General features: G+C 37.7%; 1 protein-coding gene across 5 annotated transcripts in view; it reads left to right on the top strand.

Moving 5' to 3' along the window:
• Window positions 1-20587, top strand: part of FAM126A (family with sequence similarity 126 member A) — a 43119-nt gene that overhangs the window by 13202 nt on the left and 9330 nt on the right. For 4 of the 5 annotated variants that reach the window (XM_030970991.1, XM_030970988.1, XM_030970989.1 and 1 more), the window contains exons 2-10: window positions 6323-6402; window positions 7237-7338; window positions 10960-11139; window positions 13784-13864; window positions 14406-14521; window positions 14844-14939; window positions 16579-16695; window positions 17426-17513; window positions 18006-18165. In XM_030970991.1, coding sequence (XP_030826851.1) covers window positions 6352-6402; window positions 7237-7338; window positions 10960-11139; window positions 13784-13864; window positions 14406-14521; window positions 14844-14939; window positions 16579-16695; window positions 17426-17513; window positions 18006-18165 — 991 coding nt within the window. In that variant the 5' untranslated portion in view covers window positions 6323-6351. Of the gene's footprint in view, window positions 1-5720; window positions 6403-7236; window positions 7339-10959; window positions 11140-13783; window positions 13865-14405; window positions 14522-14843; window positions 14940-16578; window positions 16696-17425; window positions 17514-18005; window positions 18166-20587 lie in introns of those variants that run through there. The other variant, XM_030970990.1, reaches the window with a different exon arrangement.

Here is a 20587-nt window from a genome sequence, read left to right as displayed (position 1 = left end):
GCATATTTCTTTCCTACGTTGTTTTTGGTAATTCTTGTTTGTTTTGAGCCTGTCACCGCTAGTGTCACCTACAACTTGTTATTTCTCTTGTTAGAAGATGCTGAATAACCATCTCTCATTTTAGGAATTTGCCTAAGCCGAAGTCAGTGATGCTTGGTGCATCATCGCTGTCCTGATTTAAGCTGAAGATGGCAATTATCAGAGAATATTTGATACAGAGCCTTTGAGCACTGTTTGCAGTTGTATATTTGAATAGAACATGACCGTTTCAGGCTTAGCACAATGGGGTGTTTGTTTCTTTGTGAAAGTTTGAAAAAAATCAAGAAGTCAGACCTGACCTTTGTGGTTTCTGAAACCTGTTAGAGTGGCTTTTGGAGTCCACAGTAGCATCTGTTTCTTTTCTCAAGAGACTTCAAGTGTTTTGCTGCCCATTATTGCACCTACAAGTATCTGAACAGAACAGCTTGGCCATATTCAAAATTGTATAGAAGATGAACAGATCGCTGTATCACTAAAATGAGTTGTGCATTAGCATCAGGAAAATACATTCTGTTCTTTGGCAATTGAATCAAGAGTACACTTGCCTGAGTGTTCTTTACTCTTCTGTGGCTTACCAAGGATTGTGTCTTTGTCTCTGAAGCGAGGGAGAAGAAAGGGTTCAGCAATGTGAATTTTACATGTAGACTGTAGTCCTTTAAATGACCTTGATGAATCAAGTAAGAACTGACTAAAAGGTTTTTAATATTTCTTGTACCACTTCAAAAAGGAAGAAAAGTTGAGTCCTAATTGGCCCATCCCTACTTTTGTGTGCAAACTACTATAGAACAGAAGATGAACATTTACTAGGGGCTTGATCTCATGTGGGTCTGGTGAATCTTAATGGAATGCTCACAAGTTTACTTTGTTCCTGTTCTGGGGTGAGTTGACAGATTTGGCTGCTGGTTCATAAATAACTTTCTGCTCCATGTTTCCCTTTTAAGTTGTTTTTTTTTTTTTAGCAAATAATACAGACTTCCAAGCAGATACTTTACAGATTAGGTAAAGATGCAGTGTATGCTTATTCTCCTCTTCCAGCAGTTCCCGGAGGATGAGGCTTGAGCAGTTTTTGGCTCCTGTTTTTGTTTTTTCCAGCTCTGTGACTTTCCCTAGCAAATATCTAATACTGTGGTTTCAGAAGGTCAGTTCTGCAGAACTCAAGCATTCGTTCTTTATCCAAGTCCAGCCTCCTTGTACTTAATCCAAATTGCATTTACACACATACATTCTGTGGATGAATCCCACAAATGCTGGGTAGCTGTAAAGAGCAAGAAAGCCACCTATTGTGAGAATTTCTTTTTAAAGAAAAACCTGTGTATGTGTTGTCTGTGATTTCATTCAAAGACATAATTTGATATTATTATATTAAAGTCTTGTGTGACAGGTATGAAAATACAGAGCCATTTAAGTAGACGGATGCATAAGTAAGTTTGCCAGAGAATATGTCTTAATTTGTCTTGGCTGGCCCTCCACCAGCTCAGTGCATGTAACTTTTTCTCCCTCCTCTATTAAAAACAGGAAATTCAGTAAGTTCCTGATGTATTTGTGCTGTAAAGGGTGAGGAAGGGAAAATTACCTATTTAGGGACTTTGTAGAAATCTTTTCTAAATGAGACTTGCTTTTGTCTGATAAATATCGTTGGTATCTTATTCAAGTTACACTAGTTTCAAGTTACACAAGTTTCAAGTTCACTTGAAGCAAAAGAAAAATTGAAAAAAAAGAAAATAATTACATTATTGCATTAGAATAGAGCAAGACCAATTAACAGCTGTCAGAGGCTGCTTAGGACTTGGGAACTTGTTAATAATTATTTATTATAAATCCTGTCTTTGGCTGCTAATCCAAGTTGACAGTCTTGTGGAAAATACTCCAAAGTGCTTTTAACTCACAAGGTATGAGAATACAGGTTATATTAGCCATATAAATACATATAAATACATGTGTTAGCTAGACTGCATAAGCTGTTCCTACTTTCATGTGACAAATATGAAGTAAATATTAAGTAAAGCCACTTACCTAAAGTGGCTTTACTTCATGTGTGAGATAAACTAAGAATACATATATTGTCTGATAAAAATTCAACAGTCCTGAACCACCTGACTGTTACTGAGCTCCATCACAAGTAGCTTTGTGGTATTTAAATAATTGAGACTTCCCTTTCCTATAAAAATTTTCATCAGGACATCCAGATGAACAAGGACCATGGGGACATTTGAAGCTGCTTTTGCCATTTAATCAAAGTATTGTTTGGTTTGTGATGACAAAAGTTGTTTTTAAAGAAATTCTCAAACTCCACTCATTTGAAGTCTTTGCAGGGAGTTAGTAGGAAAAGACCAAGAAAAATAATAATTTAAAGAGAATTACATGCTGATATACCTTAAAACAAGACGTTTTTGGGAAAATTGCTTTGTAGTGTTTGTTGTGTTATTTGAACTTCCATTACAGTTTTGATATTTATAAAGTACATTCTTAATGCAATTTTACACTTTTTCCCCCTCTTTTTTTAATATTCAAAGTAGCAGGTATTTACTTTATCCACTTTATGTTGCTTTAATTCTGTAGTGGCTGGGATATCTCATGCTTACAGTGCCCTATATCTTGCAGTTATATCCTCTGAAACAAAGCTGTAATTAAGGCATGCTTTTTTAATCCTCTGGGTCTTTTTTTTCTGTAGAAGTTTAACAGATGGTATAAATTAAGCCTTATTTTGGTGCACTTAGTGTTAAAAATCCTATTCTAGAGTTACTTTTTAAAAACTTTTTGGGGGCTTCTGCAAAAAATTGTGTTGTTAAGTGAAACTTGTTAATCCTTATTTTGGAACAGAATTTTCCAACTCTGTCCAAATATTGTGCCAGTCCAACTTGATCTGTTATGTAACTAGAACAAAATGAGGCAATCCTCAGCAAAACAGTAGGTTGTCTGCCTGTTTAAATAGATCCCACACAGCTGATATGTGGAATTAAACCCTTTTTTTCCTTCTGGGGGACATCAATTGAACACATAATCCATGTCTTCAAGGAAAATAATCGTAAAGTTAAGAGTTCTTATTTGTGATACTCAAATGTGTATTGCTTTGGTTTAAGCAGATATATGTGGATTTTTTAAGGTATGAAGGTAAAATAAGGACAGTCTATCCCCTGTATGTTTCTACTGCCTTAACTCAGTGGAATGCCTCTGCTACTTTAAAAATAAATATAAAAGATCTGATCAGCAAAAACTTTGTCCTATTTCTTTTCTACAAATGTCATTTCAAAAGTTCATGCCGTTGCCAAAAAAAAAAAAAGTCATCTTTAAATACTGAGTCATAAAATTAGTCATAAAAACTTAAAGTATTTTTCCAATGGGTAATGCCAGCCAGGGATGCTCTTACTTTTTTTACTGGTCAAATGAAACCTCTGTTCTCTGGGAACCTTTAATCTGAGAATAATGCTTGATGGATCACTAGAGAAGGGTGAGAACAAATTGAATCTCTTGGAAATGTGGTATCAACTACGGACTTGGTGTATGCAGGACTCCATCTGGCTCTTTTAAAAAATGGACTTTTGCTCTGAGTAATATTAGGACAGGTATTTGTGCTATTAGTGGGGCTCAGTAGGGAATGGTTACTCTTGTCAGCAGTGCTGAAGCACTGGACTCTGCAAAAGCCTTTGTCCACCTTCATAGGAATGAAAGTAGGGCCAGGAGGTTGTGGGATTCTGTAGGAACTGGCAAGGTGGTTGCTTCAATAACTGTAGTAGGACTAGTCTTTGTGTTTGTTAGCACATGGCATTGTCCTTCATAGCCTCACTTCACAGCAGGGTCTCACATACAACCTATGCTGAGCAGTCAGGGGCTGCTCCTCTGTATTTTCATTGTTACACCTTCAGGGACTGTCAGTGCTGATCAGAAAGACTTGGTATTTAGCTATAAAATAATATACATGGCAGTCCTTCCCATTTCTTTGTTGATACAGGATGAAAGAATGGATGAGGTTTAAATGGATCTTTGGTGATCATGAAGTCCAGCCTCCTTTGCTCAAAGTTGTGAAAATTGGAACAGGTGTCTGTCTGGCTGCTCAAGATCTTATCAGACTGGGTTTTCACTGTCTCTGGTTGGAGACTGCTCAACCACTCTGACACTTGAGGCAATTTTCTGTGCTCTGAGATCCAGGGTTCCTGGGGGATGCTCTTGCTGGTAACAGCACAAGTAAAGGTGACAGTGAGTACCTTGGCCTTTCCTGTATCTTCTCGCAGCAGATCCCCTGCTGATTCAGTCATGGAGCCCTAGCTTTCCTGTTGCTATTTTTGCAAAAGGCCATGAACCATTCTAGAACATTCCTGATCCTCCTTCTTGCTTTGATCCTTCTTACTGGGATCCTGTGATCTACTTTGTCATGGTCACTGCAGCTGTGTCTGCCCTGACCTTGACACCACTAGCCACTTTTTCCGTGTTTGTAGTTTCCCATGTTTAGCAGAGGGCCTGCCTTTGGCTCCCCAGTCCCCTGTTTCAGGAGGTAATAATCAATGCACTTGTTCCCTCTTCTGTTTCCCCTCCAAGAGATAAGAGGGTAGTTCATGTTCCGTGTGAGGACCAGATGCCTGTAATGTGAGGCTTCTTCTGCTGTGTATGAAAAGGAGTTCCCGTGTTTTGTCTTGCTCAGGTGATGGGCAGCAAACACCTGCCATAATGTCACCCATGTTATTCTGCCCTCTCATCTGTGACCCATCAGCTCCCAGCTGTCTCATTGTCCACAGCAGGGCTGAGCTCCATGTGTCCCCACTGCTCTCCCAACAAAGGGCAGCTTTCCTCCCCCACAAGCCTTGAGGAGCCCATATCCAACCATGGCAGTGGTCTGGTCTCCAAAAATTAAATGCTTACGCTTCCTTGGCCCTTCCCTGTTGTCATTTCATCCTCCAAAGGCAGTGTTTTATAAGCTTTGTGCAGACTTGTGTGTCTTTGTAGGGTTGGGAGAGGACATTGCCACAGCTGCTTCCCTGGGATTTCGCCTGTCTTGGTCTATTATTTAATGATCATGCAAGTTAGGAGAAGAGGCACAGAAGTCTTTGGTTGCCTTATGTTATTATTGTGTATTACAATGAAATGAAATGAAAATGAAATTGCAGGACAGCCTGTTCTATTTTATTCCTTTGCCATTCATGTCTGAATAGTAATTTCCTCACAACCCTGTCTGTATCTTGGTCGCTACTTAAAGCCTTATTTAACTTTGAGCTTTCCCTATTCCCCTTGCTTTGGAGGGTTATAGTGAGCTCTTGCTATTATCATATCTGGTTCTTCTCCCTTGAGGCTTCTTAAAATATACTGTATATAGTCTGTATATGCTCTACTACAGTCTGGATTTCAGAATAAAATACTTGTATTTGTGTTATGAAAGGCAATTCTTACCTCCATCTTTTCCTTCATTGTCTTTCCCAGAGAAGCCCATACTTGGATCCTTCAAAACTAATTTTAAACTGGCAAAGTAAAACTCGGTGGGATATTTCCCATGACTGAACATTTCACCAAGACAGTGTTAATTTTTTCCTCAGATGAGTATTTAATTTTTTCACTGGTTGAAATCCATGGGCACAATTTGGCTAAGCTAACAGCATGCTCTTTTAACTCTTAGTAGTTTTGTATCTTAATGATATATTGGTCTTTTGTGTCAGAATAAGCTGCTCCAAGGGACAGTTATTTTTAAATGGTTTCTCAAAATTGAAGAGAAATCAGGAATTAATTTTAGTAGCCATTCTGGATCTCCTCTATTCAAGTCCTATTGCTGATGACCTCTCTCTGTCTGAGACTGGGCAGAGTGTTGGGCTCCATGCAGAGGCAGCAGGCTCATTGTCCTGCAGTTGCCATGGTGGTGGAGGGCTGAAAGGTTTTCCATCCACCTTTATTTCAGTGACCTTTTCCAAGCTGGGAATTGCAGTTGACTTGGAAAAACCTAAACAGTCATTTCTCTTCAGTGAGTCCATACAGTTTCCTCTCGAGTCTTGTAAGCTGAAAAATAAATTGAAATTGAGGAGGGTAATATTTTCTGTTTTCAGAATGCCATTTCTGAAAATCTTTTACTTGCTTCCCACACAATACATAGTTGGAATTTATTAAACTGCTGTATGTGAAGACTCCTGTGCTTAATGCTTCCAGCAGCGTGCATAAGTGAGGTACAATGAAAGTTCAAAGTAATGTCAGCATGTAAAATGTTAACAAGTAAAAGCATGATAAGATTCTTTAAATATTCCCAGAGACCTAATTTTCATCATCTACTTAATGGAGTATTCACAAACTGTGTTTCCTTATTTTTCAGGCTGAAGGTTTTGAAGCAGATGTTGGAAGATGTTAGCTGTGAATACTGGGGTTGTGGAGGAGTGGTTATCAGAGTTCAAGGTATTACACTCTCCAATATGTAGCCAGAAGTGTTGAATCGGTGCTGGTGAAGTGTGCAGGAGTGCTTGCATCCTCTAGACAAAGAAAGATAGTAACCTTGGGTTTTGCTGAGATCATGTGATAAATACAAATGTCTCTGCTTCTTTGGGGCTACATACTTCCTGACAGAGAGGAGTGAAAATGTATATCATAGATGAATGATTTTATTGGTTTGAGTACCAGACCTGACTGTAGGTATTGCTCCTGCTCTGCTTAGATACACTGGAAATAGGTTTTCCTGTCTGTGGAGTCCTTTCAAGCACTGGAAATAAGAATTACTGTAAGACTTACGTACATTTAAACATACATCTTCTAAAGGAGTTGTTAAAAACATTAGATTTTTACCTTCTTAAGTATTGGCAGAAAATATGTTTAGAGTTAAAGAAGAGCTGGAATTTGCATTAACTGGAATTTGTGCTTTTCGACAATGATTCTGTATCTGGTAATAATGTTCACTACCTGTGTACAGTTGGTCTTGCGAACTCCTTCAAGTATGGATCTGAAAACTGTAGAAGTTTCACAGGACTGACATCTCACAGTGACATTTCAGTGGCAGTTGCATTTTTGTAACTTTAAAAATCAATTTCCTATCCACTGTTGTTACATTCCATATGAAATTGCAAGATGACAGAGTGCAGTAAATCTTCTGGCAACAGTCTGAAAATGCGGGGATTTCTTTGTGAAACAAGGTTTAGTTTACAGTAAACGCTGATAAACAGTGATTTGTAATGGAAAATTGTTGAAATAGCTATTATTTTTAATGATAGAAATTGCTTCTAATATTTTTTATTTTAGACACTGCCAGAAGCATCCATATCCAGCTATGCTACCAGCTTGAAAGACAAGACTGCTTTGATTTCATCTCTTTACAAAGTAATTCAGGAGCCACAGAGTGAAGTGAGTATTTTGGATCTCTCACCCAAAATGTCTGACATAACACTGGCAGAATGAAACCAAGACCTTGCATGCTAGGTAATTGTGAAGAGTCTCCTTCAAAAAGTTTGCTCTTAGCAAGGACATACTATCATGGAAAAAAAATTAAGGTTTTGTAACTTACTGATCATAGTTAAGCTTGTAGGTCACATTCATGGGCTTCAGGACTTGGATGTAGAATTGAGAAATGCATCAAGGAATTGAAAAGATGTTTGTGTCTGACAGAATTCTTTCTGTAATTATCACTTGAGTGTGAATCTCTCGGTCTCAGAAGCTTGTCTATTACAATGCAAGAGAACAAAGTTAGGTTAGCCATACTTTTAAAATTGTTGCTTAGGGTTTTTTTTTTAGGTTTTTTGTTGTTTGAAATGCATACAATATAAAGACATGGATTTATGCAGTGGATGTACCCTTACTGAAATGAGGAGGTTTTCTCAGTAGCTGTACTAAGAAGGTTCTGTGTGCCATGACTGCCCTTGTTTTAAAACGTCCAGGTATGTTCAGAGCATCCTGATCTGGATTTAATTGTGTGTTGTTAACTGCCTTGTACCATCCAGAAATCGTTTTGTGCATTATTTTAATACTGCACCAAATCCTTAACTCTTCTGAAAAGACCCAGAAATAAGGCATCTTCCCAAAGTCTGAGATTATGCCAGAGTACTAAAGGTCAGAAGATAAAAAGCTTTTATATATATGCTTTTAGAGAGAATGCTGATAGTGAAGCTCCCAGGTTGTCCAGCAAAGAACAAATGTAATTTTAATTTGCTGCTCAGAAAGGCATTCTGAGTCATTCCAGCTACTGAGTCAAGCCTGTCTGGTCTTCAGAATTCGTATCAAAATGTAAATTAATCTGATGAGTCTCCCTGTTGATAGCCTAATTAATACTTTCATAAGTTCTTTGATTTCTTACTACTTCTGACTATCACTAGGTTTCTCAGGGGCCTTAGTAGCATGGTGCTGCTGCAACTTCTGCTTGAAAATGTTGTTGAGATAATTCCAGGTGCAAGGTATTGAAGATTTCCCTGTTAGTGAGACTTTTGAATTGAAATGAAAAGCTAGTGCTGACACTGAGTGTTGTGTTGCCTTGAGAAAAAGTCCTAAAATCTTTTTTGGACTGTTCTCCAAGTAGCCATTGCTTTGTGGGAGAGGTCACTTGGAGCTTTCCACATCGTGAAAATAATTACAAGCCAGCTGTTAAAAAGAAAAGTAATATCTTCCAACTGCTATTTGAGATCTGTTAGCTGCATTGTGTAATGTCAGCTTGCTGCACTGTGGAGGGTATGTGCTGTCCTCTCCTATCTCATGGGTGTCATGCAAAGGAGAAGCATTAATGCATGAACACTACAAATACTGCAGAGTTTAAAAATGGACAAACAACCCCATCTGTACACCTTTGAATGTATGCACTTATAATTATGAGTACCATAAAATTGTGATTAATCTTATTTTGTGGGATGGATGAGGGGTTTTTTTAAGCATTTGAAAAGTAATCATGGGTGTTGGCATCTGTAACTGCATTTTCCTGCTGGTTCATGTTTGCTTTTTATATGGGTTGCTTTGGTTTGCTTTTCCAAAAAATTAATTAGCCATTTGTAAGATAAATGGACTACTTGTTTAACATCCACTTCATAGTAGTAGCTGTGTTAGTAAAGACTTTGTTAGTTATTTTTGAGGTTCCTGGGCCACTTGCTAGGTGAAAAATGTAATTCAGTGAAAGGAGGGTCCAGAAGATGTGTAGATTTAAAGGACTTAAAATTCACTAAAGACTTCCAGTGATCAAAAATAATTAAATAAATATGTGGTGGGGTTTTTTTTAAATATTGAAGTTCTTCTGCTTTTTACTTAAAACACTCTTGCTGTCTTTTTAGATAGGAGCCAAACAGGCGCTTGCATTAGGAAATAGCAAATGTTTGGAGTGTCTGACACACTTGGGTGCAGCTTAAAAGGAAGAAGGATGAAATTGCTTGGACATTGTTCTGTTCCAGCATTAAAAAACATCTCAATCTAGTTCTTTTAGAATTGCTTAGTTCAAAATGATATCTTGAAAGAGCAACAGTCATTAGTGCATTTTGATATTAGGTTGTAGCATGTGGTGGCATTTTGAGGAAGAAAATCTGTTTTGTACTGATTATGCATCTCAATGTGCTGATACAAAGCTGTCTGAAGTAAGATAACGATGTAAACATGGATACCTGTCACAGCTATTTATGGGCCTTTTAAAGTTCAAACACATCATTCAGAACTGATACTTCATTATGGGAAGGATGCAAATTGTGTAAAAAATATTGGTAAGGTTTTCTAGAAGGATCTTTGCTGTACTGCTCTTAGAACTGATGACTAGTTAACTAGGCATGGCTTTTTTGCCTTTACTGTAGAATTTTCAGGGATGATATTTCCAAAGTGAAGCTATATATCTCAGCAGCTAAAAGTTCCTCTTTTTTAGAATGGATCAGATTGTCCCAGATTACTTCTTAAAAAAGAACTCAAATCTGCTAAGATCTTTCAGTTTCAGAAGTAGCTTTGGGAGGTAAGAAATGTTGACTTGACTTTTTTTCCATGTTCAGGAGGAAAAGCTTAGGAAAGCAAGCAGGTATTTCTCTAGTGTGGTCTCCCTGGTGATTTTGCCTCCTTTGCTTCAAAAAAGGGATGAATATGGAATTGGCTTTCTTATTTTTCTGAAAATTACTCTACTAAAACTAAGTTGTGATCTAGACAAATAGCAGGACTGAATTTAGTAGTTTGGCTGGCTTTGAAAGTGCCTGCTGATTTTGACAATACTTTCTAATTGGAGAAAATTAGGAAATCTCCTAATTTCCATACACTGACAGGTGGTGCTTAACACAGTGTTTCATCCTTTTATCAAATGTAGGTGGTAACACAAGAAGGCACATTAAATCCAGAAACACAGGCAGGCTGATAACTTTATTGTTTTGAAATCTTTTTTTAACTTGATCTAGCTCAGTGTATTACTTCCAGTTCAGTGTTTTAGATCCATTTGTATCAGCTTAACAAATTTGATTCTAAAAATACTCCTGAGGCTTCCCATTTCTATCTCAAGCGTATAAATACATTGAAGCTTCTAGAAGCTTATAATGAGAGTGGGAAAATCAACAAATCCTATTGTGTACTAAGTTTTGGTAATACTTGGAATTTTAGTGTTATACAGCTCTTCTCACTAGGTGGGTAAAGCTTCTAGCTTCATTTTGTGTATGCTGTTGGAGTTGTAACAAGACCTTTTGTTTAGGTAGTTTGCCTGTATATTAAAGATACTGAGAGGTATGAGGGATGTAATAACTATCCTCTATTTTTTGCCTTTGAGGCTGGAGGAAGTGAGCCAAAAACAAGGCAAAGCAGCCATTGGAATTTTTTATTCATGTAGGATGAATGGCTCTACTTTCATCATACAAAAGTATGTTATAGGCATGAAAGTGTGTAAGGTGACTTGAGCAGTTACTGTATCAGTCATGCCATGATAACTAAAATGTCATTTTTTTCAGTTTACAGTTTTGGCTAAAGGATTGATCCAGACAAAGTTGCAGATTTTTGTAATGCTTTATTCATTCATGATTGTAACTTGTATTTCAGCTTCTGGAGCCAGTTTGCCACCAGCTCTTTGAGTTCTACCGCAGTGGTGAGGAGCAATTGCTGCGCTTTACGCTGCAGTTCCTGCCAGAATTGATGTGGTGCTATCTTGCTGTCTCAGCCAGCAGGGATTTGCAGAGCAGTGGATGCATAGAGGCTCTTCTCCTAGGAGTTTATAACTTGGTTTGTATTTCAACATTTTGTTTTGGAATTAAAATGAAGTGATTATTTCAGTCTCAACTCTTCAAATCAGTGTCTGTCAGAAATTAGAAGATGAACTTTCATTCTTTGGTCAATATTTTCTCTGCTCTTTCTGTGGTTCTTGAATTTTTTTGTTACTTATTTCTTGGTATGGTGATTAAACTCACATTCTGCTTGAGGACTTTTCGAGGCACTGCTTTGGAAATTGTTGCCTGTATTTTGACTATCTGGACTAAAACCACCAAAAAAAATTACTTTCAACTAATACTTGACTGTTTGTTACTCTTTCTGTGCTTTGAAGAACAGAATTAATAAGGAACCCTTAAAAGCACCATATTTTAGTCTTTTTATTGCTATTTTGAAATACTTAGTGGTTTTTTATGTCTGTTGGGATTCTTGTCTGTGTAGTTTGTTCTGGTTGTTTTAGGAAGGCTTTTTGTGAAGCGAAATAGTGATGTCAAGTCTTTTCATCTGAAAATCTGGAGAAGGCAGCTGGTATCCATCTCCTAGAAATAATCATAGGTGTCTTCACCAAGAAAATAGAAATATCTTTTTCACCCAGGAGTCTAATTTAAGAGACCCGAGCCCTTATGTTCCACTCCTCCTGAGGCAGAGTACAAGCTTCCTGCCTTTTCTGTATGCTCAGTTGTATCTGACAAGAACATTCCTGAAAAGCATTTGCTCTTCTGCCTTAAGGCAATTCACTCCTTCCTATCCATGATGAAGTAATTTAGGGTGGCTCATGGATGTGGCTGTAATCACTTGTTTTTCTCCCAGAAGAGATTACATTTAAGTTAAGCTTGAAACCAGTCTGGTAACATCCTCTCTTTGCTGTGAAGAGTTTCTTTCTCAATTAGTAACTTGGCTTTCCATCTTCAGCTGCCTGGGGTCATAAGAATTTCACAACAAGCTTCTCTAGGAAGCTGTAGATCAGCCTGACTTTTGGGAACTTTTTTCCCTGTTTTGCTTTAAGACATAAGGAATGATTATGGTAAAGCAGTGTCTTGTACTCACGCTGACTTCTTCCCTGCTGTTGCATAAAATTATAACTGAAACAATCAAGATGGTATTGTTCTTTAGTGTACAGGTGGAAAGGGTAGTAGGTGACCTGCTTAGATACTTACTTTCTCATGAACCAACAACTTTATGTGTTCAAAACCAAGAGGAAATACAAAGCCTAATATAAAAGTAATTCCAATGTAAATAGGTAGAGTGGACTCTTGGAAACTTAACATGTTCAGTAGGAGTCCTGCAGTTTCTTACTGAAGGAAAATGAAAAATTTTGCTCAGAATACTTTTAAATTGGCTGCATTGTGAGGGGTGTGGAATTAGTGTGGCTGAACCTTGAGATCATGAACTGGATTGTTCTACCTTCAGCTTAGGGATGTACAGTGGTAGGGCATGCAGTTGAAATTTTTTGCTTTCCGAGCTGTAATTATCAGGAGTTTTTTTAATAGACTTCATACACTTTAATACACATCATACACTACAAATACATCTTGAAATGTACTCCTGAAACTTAATTACAAGTCTGATTATAATGAAGAATACAAATATTAATATTTTTAGAATATAGAAGTTTGGATGTAGCCATTTTCTTTCCCTTTCTCCTATATATTGAGGAACACGTTTTCCACATTTATCCGGGAGCAATATTAAAAATTAAAGTATCAGTGGTTTATGTGGAGAGTGGAGAAGCTGTTCAGCTTTTCAGAAGGAGCAGCTCTGTGTGCCCTTTTGGTCCTTTTCAGTCTTTCTTTACTGCTTTGTCTTTTATTTTAAGACAGGAGTTTTAATAATTACTATGTGAAGTTAGACCTTCAGCCTTCCAACACATGGATGTTAGGAGACACTGAAGCTTGTCTCTAATTATTACTTCTGGATATATGAAATCAGCTGCTGAAATTTAGAAAAGAGGGAAGTAAAATCTAGTGTGTGGTGTTTGTTTTGGTCAAGTCTACTTTGGATCTTTAACATGTTTTTATTTGAAGTACTCCAGTGCTCTTCTGTGGTACAAAACCACATCTTGTTTTGCCTTACCATAGTCTTCTGTTAGCTTACAGGAGCAAGAAGTCTTCCAGCTACTGATGTGGTGGTGTCTTTCAGGAAAGTAGCTTCTCTAAAGCTTTGCATCCATGCTTCTTTTAATTCCATAGAGTGAGTTATCAGACTTGGGCTTTTGTAAGTTCTGTGGTCTGCTGCTGTCAAACCTTATGAGGCTGCAGTCATTCCAGAGCTGTAATATTTCCAAAACAAATTACTTGTTGAGTGCTTACTTGATGGTTAATAGTTTTCAGAACAGAATTATTGATTGTTAACCTTCACAATTAGCAAGCAGTGTATAATTAAAAAAAGATAATGTTGTTTTAAACATGATGTTTCCTCTTAGTGTTTTTAATGTGGGTTATGTATGCAAATGGCTGTGCCCTTGGCTAAGTTATTTGAAGAGTTTTCATTAATAAACAAAATGTGCTGTGATAGAAAGCAAATAGAGAGAGAATTTCTAGCTTGCAGCTTGGATTGTTATAGTATCCCTGTCAGTCCCTATAATAAATAGTATTTAACATTGTAGGATGTCTGTTTTCTGTAGTACAGTGTAACCATTGATATTGTCTGTGTTTTTCAGGAGATAGTTGACAAAGAGGGACATAACAAAGTGCTGAGTTTCACAATTCCATCTTTGTCCAAACCTTCTATCTATCATGAAGTAAGTGACAGCTGCAAAGTGAAATTCCTGACTGAGAGGGGCAGTGTTACCATGATTGTCAGGGGTCTTGGCCAATCAAGTATCTCCCAAGGCTGCAGGCATCTCAGTGCCCAGAACCTGAAGGGGCATGGAGTTCATCCAAACCAAGGAGAGCATCCAGACTGGGTCTTGCAAATGCCCAAATGCTTTGGGCGCCTGTTTGCTAACAACAAAAGTGAAAAGCAGTTTTAACATGTTGTATGATGACATAGGAACATAATTCTGAGATTTCAGAGTACTGCTAACTGGTCTCTGAGGCCTTTTCAAGGTGGAATAGTCATAATTGCATGATAGCCATGCAGCAACTATTTTTTTTTTCTTTTCTGAAGCCATATGCCTTATTTGGTGTAAAATGAACAGATAACAACTAAACAGTCAGATAACATTAAACCTGCTGAAAATTCATATGTAAATATGGTGATGTTTATTGTTGTCCATTTCCACTTGCATTGTAGCAAGATTTGAGGTGGACATGCTCTGAATGACCCTTTTTTTCCTTCAGCCTTCCAGCATTGGCTCCATGGCTCTCACTGAAGGAGCTTTGTCACAGCACGGTTTGTCCAGGGTTGTGTACAGTGGACCTCACCCTCAGAGGGAGATGCTGACAGCCCAGAACAGGTGAAATTGTATCATGGGATTTTGCTTGAAAGTCCCTAATGGATTGAGCTTCTAATTTTTACTATAGTTCCAGACTGAAGGAGGATAGGTGTTTGTTGTGTTTTGTCAGGTGTTTTTTTGTTTTAAACACGTGTAAATGTAGATGCAGAGAGATCAGCAGAGCATATTACTACATGGAGGGAAAAAGCTTACTCAGTTGTTGATTAAATTGAAATACAATGCCAAGTCTGTTCAAATAATTCTTAAGAATTTCCCTATAAATTTGTTTTCTTTTAAAAAATAAAGTTGGTAATGGAATTGCAATGTTTCTTTCAAATCCCAGGTTTGAAGTGCTGACTTTCCTTCTGCTCTGTTACAATGCTGCCTTAAGCTACATGCCTGCAATGTCTCTTCAGTCATTGTGTCAAATTTCTTCAAGGTAATTTCAGTAGGTTGTTTACTCTTGAAATGGTATTACTAAATTGAAGTGCAGTCAGTTTGGACTTCTTTTATAGAAACAAGCTTTGAGTTCCCAAAGGTCGCTTTTAAACTTGAATTCTTCTCGTAGCTGCAATATTTGCTTTTAATTTATCTCTTATATAACTTTGGGTTGAGATCTCAAAATGGGAAACAATAACCTGGCTTATATGCAGGTTAAGCTTCTCTTTAAGAGGAGAAGTCAAAGGGAGCTGTTTGTTTTTAATGACAGTAGCTGTAGTTGTGTTAACTAAAGAAAACCAGAAGTGTCTTTTAGAAGTGTGGTGTATTTTGCATAGCAGGTTTACTAAATAAATTCAGATACTGTGCAGGTTGAAACTTTCTTGTAATTATAGTAGATGTTAGAACTAGACATACATCCATTTTTATGGATACATTGAACATTTCCAAAACCATCTGTTGCTTCAAAAAACCAAAATAACAATGCCAACATGCCCCTCCTGACCTCAAAACAAAACAAAGCCTACCTCAACTTTAATTACAATGTCTATGTTTTGATCAATATTTTTTTTCAAAGAAGAGAAATGGATAGTAAACATCTTTGTCTCTGAATTTTCAAAAGTGGACTGTATGTTAAGGGAAAAATCAGAATGCTCTCCTTAACCCAGGAAACCCAAGAGACCAAGAAGTCACCCTCAGCAGCTTTTTTCTAGGATAACAACTAAATAAACAGCTAAAGCATGATAATGGATGCCTGTAAGATTTCCTTCTCTTCAAAGGAGGCAAGAGACTTCAGAGTTTGAAGCACTTGGCAATATTTACAAGAGTAATTACGAGATCTTTGTTAGATAAACTGCTTTAATATATGAGGTAAAAATACTTAGAAGCTAAGGATTGTGGAAAGGAGACTGGTGTTGCTTATTCTGCTTGATTAGGTTTTGATTGTGTTCGGAATAAATAATTTTTAAAGCATCCAAAAAATGCCAAGCAAGTTACCAATAGATGCAAACAAGTCTTTCTACTTCAAAATGTTGAATGTCTGGATACTGAATTATTTAATGCTCTACAATTTAACTTTCATTTTTCTTAATTCCTGACTGGTTTTGTCATTCATCTGCTTACTGAAAATCTTACCCTGACAGCAATTTAGAATAGACAGCATGTTAGAGTACTGGGAATACGTGTCAGAAGCCCTGAATTTCTTTCAGTGTCCTGTTTGGATGTGGTGGAATTGATATTCTGCTATTTGGATGCATAGAATAACTCCTTTAATTGGTTTAAGCAACCAGTTGGGGAACTTGGAGGGTTTTCTTTAGGATCTACAATAAATGTGTTTTCTTCTAGTAAGTCCAATTCAATTTTTATCACGTTCTTAAATTACAAGTATGGATTGTAAATGTGAAAATTACAGCGCAAAATATTTTGCGCTGATCTCAAGTTGTAAATCCAGATTTTTTGCATCTGGGCAGTTACTAAGTCTTCATAAGAATGTTACCTTAGTTGGATGTCATTCTTGCATTTTGAGAAGTAGTAACTCAGGGCTTCTAAAAACTGATCAGTACTGGTGAAGTATTGAAAGTCTATAAGCTACAAGGGTGGCTCCCCATTATTTACCAATGACAAATGTATGATTTCTTCAGAATTTGTGTCTGTGGATATCCTCGCCAACAAGTGAGAAAGTACAAGGGAGTGAACAGTAGGATTCCAGTTTCATCTGAATTCATGGTGCAAATGCTAACAGGGATCTATTATGCCTTGTAAGTTGGGTTTTTTTTTTCTAATATGCAAACAAAATGCCAGCCTAATTTGTGTGCTTGTTCAGATACACTACCTTGGAGGCATTTCATTTTCTATGGGCACATGTTGTGTGTAGCAATAAGGGGTCCTTGGGAAGAGACAGTTCTCCAGGCAGTTGGATGAAGTTACCTGTGCCATACTGGGGAAAGATGGCTGGAGCAGCACTTGATAGGTGTAACTGCTGATGGAAAGAAAATACTGTAAAAGCTTTTCCAGCCATTGTCTGATGTTCACATTTTGCATGGTTAGTTTTGACATCAGTCTAGTTAAGGAAAAGAGGTTATATTTTTCCTCTGAAATGCTGATGTCATCTACCCTTTGAAAGTCACATTAATGTGTGAAGCTTACTCAGTAACTGAAATAATCAGAGACTAGTAATACAGGAATACTCAAAAGGTGGAGTAATATTAAAAAATCCTGATTGTATTTCAGAATATTTTGGGACTAGCTGATCAACAGCTAATGATATAATTTTTAAACTGCTTGGGGTGGCCAATGAAAATAAAACTTTGTCTCCATAGATGCTACTTCAAAGTTCTCTAATTAGCAGGCTTGCTGCTAACAAACACAAGTAGTTCCAGTTCTCTAAACTGAAGTCTCAAGGAACACCAGAGCTGTGAAGGTTAGGTGACCAAGAAGGTTCATCTTTTGACATGATGCTTATTATTCCATATAATTTTACCTTTTCAGTTATAATGGAGAATGGGATCTGGCTCGTAAAGCTATGGATGACGTTTTGTATAGAGCACAGCTTGAGCTGTATCCAGAACCTCTGCTGGTAGGTATTTTATTTCCTACTCAATACTTGGTTGAGTAGAATTTTTAGCCTGGGAAATCCTTGCTGTGAGCATGCATGATACAAGATGATAGCAGGAACCTGAAGCTATGTGTGTGCTTGTGCAAACTGCTCAGTCTGTAGGTGCACACACTACACAGGGCTTTTCACTGCACTTAGTCATGGTGTCACGTTTCCTTGTGACCAAGCCGTTTTCAACAGAACACTTCTGAGTCTTCAGAACTAAGCTAATGGTGCAGCAGAAGGAATAACCACATCTTGAAACTGAAGACTTTAAGAAAGTGGCAAGTAGAAGTTCTGAGAGGTAATTGCAACCAACATTCTTTATAGGCCATGCAAAAAGGTTGCTTGCTTTTTGACCATAAATTGGAATTGTACACAGTATTCTTCTTGAAATAGGAAGAATCCCTGACAGAATTCTTCTAGAATTTGTACCTTTGTGATAAGAACTTAAGTGCATCTCTTCTGTTCTAGGTTGCTAATGCAATAAAAGCTTCATTGCCTCAGGGTGCCATGAAATCTAGTAAAGAAGGAACAAGATGCATTCAGGTTGAAATTACACCTACTTCATCCAGAATATCAAGGAATGCTGTGACTAGCATGTCTATAAGAGGGCATAGATGGAAAAGGCATGGTAAGAAACACATTTTGCAATGAATTCTTAGCTTTTGCCATGTTTTTAAAATAATATTTTTATTATTTCACAAATTTATTGCTTATAGGCAAGCAGCAATTTGGAGGTTATTATTTTCTTGAGTGGTGAATGGGAATCTCAACACAGTTCAGATGAAGTATATTATTTATTTCCTTAACCATGTTTTTAAAAAAAGCCATCACACACAAACCCTTTTTGTTAAAGGGAGGTGTACATAATTAGTGCTTCCTCTGAAAAGTATGTTCCTGCTTTCCTCTGAAAACTAATTTCTAATACCTGAAGCAAAATAAATATTTAAGGACTTTACCACAGAACCTCATCTGTCTTAAAGTACTTAAAAATAAAACTTTGATTTAAGGATAGAGGGGTAAACTACTGTGTTTTGGTGTTATGGTTTAAGCCCACACAACAAGTAAGCCCCGTACAGCTGCTTACACACTCCCTACAGTGGGATGGAGGAGAGAACTGGAAGAGTAAAAGTGAGAAATCTTGTTGAAATAAAGCCAGTTAATGAGATACAGCAAAAGCTGTGCCTGCAAGCAAAGCAAAACAGGGGATTCATTCAGCACTTCCCATGTGCAGGCAGGAGTTCAGCCATGCCCAGGAAAGCAGAGCTCCATCATGCCTAACAGTTACTTGGGAGGACAAACAGCAAATATCCCCCTTCTTCCTCCTTCTTCCCGCAGCTTTGTGTACTGAGTCTGAAGTTACATGGTCTGGGATACCCCTTGGGTTAGCTGGGGACAGCTGTCCCAGCTGTGTCCCCTCCCAGCTGTTTGTGCACCCCGTGCCTGCTCGCTGGTGGGATGGGGTGAGGAGCAGAAAAGGCCTTGGCTCTGTGCAAGCACTGCTCAGCAATAACAAAAATACCCCTGTATCAACAAAATATCAACACTATTTCCACCCCAAATCCAAAACACAGCCCCATAGCAGCTGCTGGGAAGAAAATTGTCTCTGTTCCAGCCAAAGCCTGTAGATTTGGGCAAACTAGTTTAAGGACTTCCACAAAGCAGAACACAAGTCTGGGATGAAGAGTACGAAAAAATGGTGCTGAATGTACTGTAGAAGTAGCAGTACCAGCAAGAGATTCTGTGAGTCGAAATGTTGTATTCCTTCACCTTTGCCATCTTCAGATGAGGGAAGAGCCACTGGACCAGCGATCAGAATTGGCGATTGTTCTGTTGGGATTGAAATCCTGGCTGTAAACACACTAAGAGCATGAGTGTAGATTAGAGTGCTTTTCTAATAGGTTCACTGAAGATTTTGTAGTACCATTAAAATTTCTGTAGGATGTTACTAAGTGAACTTTTGTAGTATATGGACAGTTAGCAAAATTTTGCTAAGTTACTTGTTATAAATTGGCCAAGAGGTAATTCAGGTAAGTGTTGAGAAACACTTGGTGATAGAACACATTTGTGGTACTAGTGCCAATAGTAAGCTGCCAGAGATGGTGAAGGACAGAGAAGAAAGGTAAAACAACCAAATTTCATTTCAGTTGATTAAAAACTACTTAAAACCATCAGACAAACCCGAGGAGCAAAACATTAGTGTCTGTAGTGAGATGGAATAGTAAGTCATTACTGACATCTCAAGGCTGCTTTCTTTCTTCAGCCTTAAAGTTATTAAGCATGGATTATTGACCAGATGCAAGAAAAGTGTATGATATGCTAGCTTTTAAATGGACAAAAGCCCTCTGAAGCTTGGCAATTTTGTCAGCTATTATTTTTGAGTGGTTTTGATGCTTGTTCAAATGAGATGGTGGAGAGTAATACAGATCAAGGCTACTTAGTGCTAGGTCATCCAGAGAAATTGAAAGTGTATTAAAATAAACATTCCCTTTGTGTTTACAGGACACTACAATGGTACAAAATGAGTATTGGATACATCCTTATAAGAAAGCAAAGTTTTCAGCAAATACAGAAATAGAGAAGTTTCTACAGTTATTGCCTCCTTGCAGGGAGTCTGGCTTGGTGAAGTTCAAGGAAAAAAGTGTGTGACAGGTGTGCCCTGCAGCAGATAACAGTAAGGTGAAAGGGAAATGAAAATACCAGTTGAACTCAGAAGTGGAGTGGAATGCTGTGTTTTATGAGAGTCTTATAAAGTAGGATAAATTGAGAGAAACAGCAATAATCTAGTGAGTGCAATCCAAGCAAGGATTGAGTAGTCAGTATTCAGAGATAAAGACTGAAAGATTAAGGACTTTTTCAAAACAGCTCATGCCAACATTTTGTTTGGGTTTCTGTGAAAATGTTGGATTTGTCTCAACAGTACAGGATTTAATGAAGAGGAAGAAAATCACACGGTGTAAGGTGGGTTGGAGTGGAATACATGGCAGGTTGTGGGAGTAATTGTAAATTTGAAGGCTATGCAAAGACTAGGCTGATTAAGAGTCCAAAACAGA

The sequence above is a fragment of the Camarhynchus parvulus genome, chromosome 2 (genome assembly GCF_901933205.1).
Source record: "Camarhynchus parvulus chromosome 2, STF_HiC, whole genome shotgun sequence".
NCBI lineage: Eukaryota > Metazoa > Chordata > Aves > Passeriformes > Thraupidae > Camarhynchus > Camarhynchus parvulus.
Note: the sequence above shows the minus strand (reverse complement) of the source record. Positions and strands in the feature narration are given on the sequence as shown.